The 6,000-nt window shown below is 41.8% G+C and overlaps 1 protein-coding gene across 1 annotated transcript in view; it reads left to right on the top strand.

Annotated features, from left to right (window-relative positions):
• The first annotated feature begins 784 nt into the window (after nucleotides 1-784).
• Nucleotides 785-6,000, top strand: part of fam131c (family with sequence similarity 131 member C) — a 13,062-nt gene continuing 7,846 nt past the window's right edge. The window contains exon 1 of the mRNA XM_024384545.2: nucleotides 785-1,132. Coding sequence (XP_024240313.1) covers nucleotides 1,102-1,132 — 31 coding nt within the window. The 5' untranslated portion in view covers nucleotides 785-1,101. The remainder of the gene's footprint in view (nucleotides 1,133-6,000) is intronic.

The raw sequence follows: 6,000 nt of genomic DNA, 5'->3' as shown, positions 1-6,000 counted from the left end.
AAAAGGATTCAACCATTGCAGGGGATGATGTCACCACATGGAGACCCAGTTAGAACATTATAAGGGTTTGTTGGCACTTTGATGGGTTGAGACAAAGTAGACAAAAGGAATATAACATGTGTGTTAACATCTTGTGTTAATTTCGCTCACTAGATTTTACAGCTATGCAACACTTGGATCCAGGAGTTTAGTATTGTGTAGACAGACACCATAAAACTCTGTAATCTCAACTGGCAATCGCGGCTACCGTCATGGTTGCATGTGTATGACACATTACTGATACATTTGGCACTCAAATCCAATGTACGCTCATGGTCAATGTGTGTGAACATTATTATTATTATTTCATTTATTTATTATTTAACCTTTATTTAACTAGGCAAGTCAGTTAAGAACATATTCTTATTTAAAATGATGGCCTACCAGAACACAAAAGGCCTCCTGCAGGGGACGGGGGCTGGGATTAAAAAATAAAATAAAAATATAGGACAGAACACACATCACGACAAGAGAGACCTAAGACAACAACATAGAACTATCAAGCATATTGTCTGTGGCTAGATACTAGTATAATCATATCACCACATCACAGCAGTGTTGTGGGCATAGCTCTATCTATATATGTCTCCTCTCTCCATAAGTCAGAGGTGGAAGTGTGAAAGAATATTTCAGGATACACTCAGGTGCCTCAGCAGCCAAAGGGTGCAGAGAGAATAAAGAGAGGGGGAGGAGAAGAGTGGAGGGGAGGGACACCAAGGCGGCAGCAAACGGGCATTCAGGCTTTCCCCCATTTCACACTCTCCTCTCTCTCTATCTCTCTCTCTCTCTCTCTCTCTCTCTCTTTCTCTCTCTCACTGTCTCGTTCTTTCTCCTCTCCAGTACGAGAGATGACAGGCAATGATTTGGCATGCTGCAAGAAATAGACCTGGCGTATCATCCCTCTTTAGTTTACTTTGTTCTCGCTGCCCCTCAGCTTCTTCCTGGACCAGTCGTCATATTTGGTTTGTTTCTCTCTCTCTCTCTCTCTCTCTCGCTCTCCCCTTATCCCCACATCTCTCTGACATGATGGTAAACCGATAACTGACCGGCCGTCTCATCACCATGGGTGCCTGCCTATGCAAAGGTCACAAAGGTCAGTGCCTCTGTATGTTTGTCCCTCTGTGTGTCCGTCAGTCCCTCCTTCTGTCTATCCTCTCTGTTCAGTGATCTGTGTTGATTTATCTGTGCTGACTTGATATAAGAGAAAGGGGGATACCTCGTCAGCTGTACAACTGAATGTATTCAACTGAAATGTGTCTTCTGCATTTAAACCAACCCCTCTGATACCTAACCTTTGTTGGGAACGTCACAGTACAAATGTAACTTTTTAGGAGATCAACAGCACTTTGAAAAGGAAATACAGATGACTTTCTCCACATTTTGTTCCGTTACAGACTTATTCTAAAATTGATTAAAAAAACAATATCCTCAGCAATTTATACACAATAACTCATAATGACAAAGCGAAAACACGTTTTTAAAAATGTTTGCAAATTTATTACAAATAAAAACAGAAAAACCTTATTTACGTAAGTACTCCATTGCTATGAGACTCAAAATTGAGCTCAGGTGCATCCTGTTTCCATTGATCATCCTTGAGATGTTTCTACAACTTGATTGGAGTCCACCTCTGGTAAATTCAAATGATTGGACATGATTTGGAAATACACACACCTGTCTATATAAGGTCCCACAGTTGACAATGCATGTCAGAGCAAAAACCAAGCCATGGGGTCGAAGAAATTGTCCGTAGAGCTCAGAGACAGGACTCTGTGGAGGCACAGATCTGGGGAAGGGTACCATAAAATGTCCGCAGCATTGAAGGTCCCCAAGAACACAGTGGCCTCCATCATTCTTAAATGGTAGAAAATTAGGAAAACCAACATTCTTCCTAGAGCTGTTTGTCCAGCCAAACTGAGCAATCGGGGGAGAAGGGCCTTGGTCAGGGAGGTGACCGTGAACCCAATGGTCACTCTGACAGAGCTCTAAAGTTCCTCTGTGGAGATAGGAAAACCTTCCAGAAGGACAACCATCTCTACAGCACTCCACCAATCATGCCTTTATGGTAGAGTGTCCAGACGAAAATCACTCCTCAGTAAAAGGCACATGACAGCCCGCTGGGAGTTTGCCAAAAGGTACCGAAAGCCTATCAGACCATGAGAAACAAGATTATCTGGTCTGATGACACCAAGATTGAACTCTTTGGCCTGAATGTCAAGTGTCACGTCTGTAGGAAACCTGGCACCATCGCTATGGTGAAGCTTGGTGGTGGCAGCATCATGCTGTGGCAATGTTTTTCAGCAGCAGGGACTGGGAGACTAGTCAGGATCGAGGCAAAGATGAACAGAGCAAAGTACATAGAGATACTTGATGAAAACCTGCTTCAGAGCTCTCAGGACCTCAGACTGGGGTGAAGGTTCACCTTCCAACAGGACAATGACCCTAAGCACAGAGCTAAGACAATTCAGTAGTGGCTTCAGGACAAGTCTCTGAATGTCTTCGAGTGGCCCAGCCAGAGTCCGGACATGAACCCAATCGAACATTTCTGGAGAGACCTGAAAATAGCGGTGCAGCAACGCTCCCCATCCAACCTGACAGAGCTTGTGAGGATCTGCAGAGAAGAATGGGAGAAACTCCCCAAATACAGGTGTGCCAAGCTTGTAGTGTCATACAAGGGTCTGAATACTTATTTAAATGTGATATTTCAGTTTTTTTTTAAATGTATGAGCAAAAAAATCTAAAAACCTGTTTTTGCGTTGTCGTTATGGGTTATTGTGTGTAGACGGATGAAGGGGAAATCTATGTAATCTAGTTTAGAATAAGGCTGTAACGTAACAAAATGTGTAAAAAGTCAAGGGGTCTGAATACTTTCCTTTACTGCTTGGGAAATTCCCCAAAATTATGTCATGGCTTTGGAAGCTTCTGACATCATTTGAGTCAATTGGAGGTGTACCTGTGGATGTATTTCAAGGCCTACCTTCAAACTCCGTATCTCTTTGCTTGACATCATGGGAAAATCAAAAGAAATCAGCCAAGACAGAATAAAAATTGTAGACCTCCACAAGTCTGGTTCATCCTTGGGAGCAATTTCCAAACGCCTCATGTTGTGGGGGAGCTTTGCTGCAGGAGGGACTGGTGCACTTCCCAAAATAGATGGCATCATGAGGTAGGAAAATTATGTGGATATATTAAAGCAACATCTCCAGACAGTCAGGAAGTTAAAGCTTGATCGCAAATGGGTCTTCCAAATGGACAATGACCCCAACCATACTTCCAATGTTATGGCAAAATGGCTTACGGACAACAAAGTCAAGGTATTGGAATTGCCATCACAAAGCCCTGACCTCAATCCCATAGAAAATGTGTGGGCAGAACTGAAAAAGCGTGTGTGAGCAAGGAGGCCTACTTACCTGACTCAGTTACACCAACTCTGTCAGGAGGAATGGGCCAAAGTTCCCCCAACTTATTGTGGGAAGCTTGTGGAAGGCTAGCAGAAACGTTTGACCTAAGTTAAACAATTTAAAGGCAATACTACCAAATACTAATTGAGTGTATGTAAACTTCTGACCCACTGGGAATGTGATGAAATAAATAAATACAAGTTTAAATAAATCATTCTCTCTACTATTATTATGACATTTCACATTCTTAAAATAAAGTGGTGATCCTAACTGACCTAAAACAGGACATTTTACTAGGATTAAATGTCAGGAATGGTGAAAAACTGAATTTAAATGTATTTGGTTAAGGTGTATGTAAACTTCTGACTTCAACTGTATGTATACATATATATGTGTATATATACAGTGGGGAGAACAAGTATTTGATACACTGCCGATTTTGCAGGTTTTCCCACTTACAAAGCATGTAGAGGTCTGTAATTTTCATCATAGGTACACTTCAACTGTGAGAGACGGAATCTAAAACAAAAATCGAGAAAATCACATTGTATGATTTGTAAGTAATTAATTTGCATTTTATTGCATGACATAAGTATTTGATCACCTACCAACCTTTAAGAATTCCGGCTCTCACAGACCTGTTAGTTTTTCTTTAATAAGGCCTGTTCTCCACTCATTACCTGTATTAACTGCACCTGTTTGAACTCGTTACCTGTATAAAAGACACCTGTCCACACACTCAATCAAACAGACTCCAACCTCTCCACAATGGCCAAGACCAGAGAGCTGTGTAAGGACATCAGGGATAGAATTGTAGACCTGCACACGGCTGGGATGAGCTACAGGACAATAGGCAAGCAGCTTGGTGAGAAGGCAACAACTGTTGGCGCAATTATTAGAAAATGGAAGAAGTTCAAGATGACGGTCAATCACCCTCTGTCTGGGGTTCCATGCAAGATCTCACCTCATGGGGCATCAATGATCATGAGGAAGGTGAGGGATGGGTCGTGGCTGGGTCTTCCAGCATGACAACGACCCGAAACACACAGCCATTGCAACTAAGGAGTGGCTCCGTAAGAAGCATCTCAAGGTCCTGGAGTGGCCTAGCCAGTCTCCAGACCTGAAGCCAATAGAAAATCTTTGGAGGGAGCTGAAAGTCCATATTGCCCAGCGACAGCCCCGAAACCTGAAGGATCTGGAGAAGGTCTGTATGGAGGAGTGGGCCAAAATCCCTGCTGCAATGTGTGCAAACCTGGTCAAGAATTACAGGAAAAGTATGATCTCTGTAATTGCAAACAAAGGTTTCTGTACCAAATATTAAGTTATGCTTTTCTGATGTATCAAATACATATGTCATGCAATAAAATGCTAATTAATTACTTTAAAAATCATACAATGTGATTTTCTGGATTTTTGTTATAGAGTCCGTCTCTCACAGTTGAAGTGTACCTTTGATTAAAAAATTACAGACCTCTCTGCTTTGTAAATAGAAAAAACTGCAAAATCGGCAGTGTATCAAATACTTGTTCTCCCCGCTGTGTGTGTATATATATATATATATATATATATATGTATATATATATATATATATATGTATATATATATATACATACATACAGTGGGGCAAAAAAGTATTTAGTCAGCCACCAATTGTGCAAGTTCTCTCACTTAAAAAGATGAGGCCTGTAATTTTCATCATAGGTACACTGCAACTATGACAGACAAAATGAAAAAAAAAATCCAGAAAATCACATAGTAGGATTTTTAATGAATTTATTTGCAAATTATGGTGGAAAATAAGTATTTGGTCACCTACAAACAAGCAAGATTTCTGGCTCTCACAGACCTGTAACTTCTTCTTTAAGAGGCTCCTCTGACTTCCACTCGTTACCTGTATTAATGGCACCTGTTTGAACTTGTTATCAGTATAAAAGACACCTGTCCACAACCTCAAACCTTCAAACTCCACTATGGCCAAGACCAAAGAGCTGTCAAAGGACACCAGAAACAAAATTGTAGACCTGCACCAGGCTGGGAAGACTGAATCTGCAATAGGTAAGCAGCTTGGTTTGAAGAAATCAACTGTGGGAGCAATTATTAGGAAATGGAAGACATACAAGACCACTGATAATCTCTCTTGATCTGGGGCTCCACGCAAGATCTCACCCCTTGGGGTCAAAATGATCACAAGAACGGTGAGCAAAAATCCCAAAACCACACGGGGGGACCTAGTGAATGACCTGCAGAGAGCTGGGACCAAAGTAACAAAGCCTACCATCAGTAACACACTACGCCGCAAGGGACTCAAATCCTGCAGTGCCAGACGTGTCCCCCTGCTTAAAGCCAGTACATGTCCAGGCCCGTCTGAAGTTTGCTAGAGAGCATTTGGATGGTCCAGAAGAAGATTGGGAGAATGTCATATGGTCAGATGAAACCAAAATATAACTTTTTGGTAAAAACTCAACTCGTCGTGTTTGGAGGACAAAGAATGCTGAGTTGCATCCAAAGAACACCATACCTACTGTGAAGCATGGGGGTGGAAACATCATGCTTTGGGGCT

Source organism: Oncorhynchus tshawytscha, linkage group LG22 (genome assembly GCF_018296145.1).
Source record: "Oncorhynchus tshawytscha isolate Ot180627B linkage group LG22, Otsh_v2.0, whole genome shotgun sequence".
NCBI lineage: Eukaryota > Metazoa > Chordata > Actinopteri > Salmoniformes > Salmonidae > Oncorhynchus > Oncorhynchus tshawytscha.
This window is presented reverse-complemented; position numbering and strand designations above follow the sequence as displayed.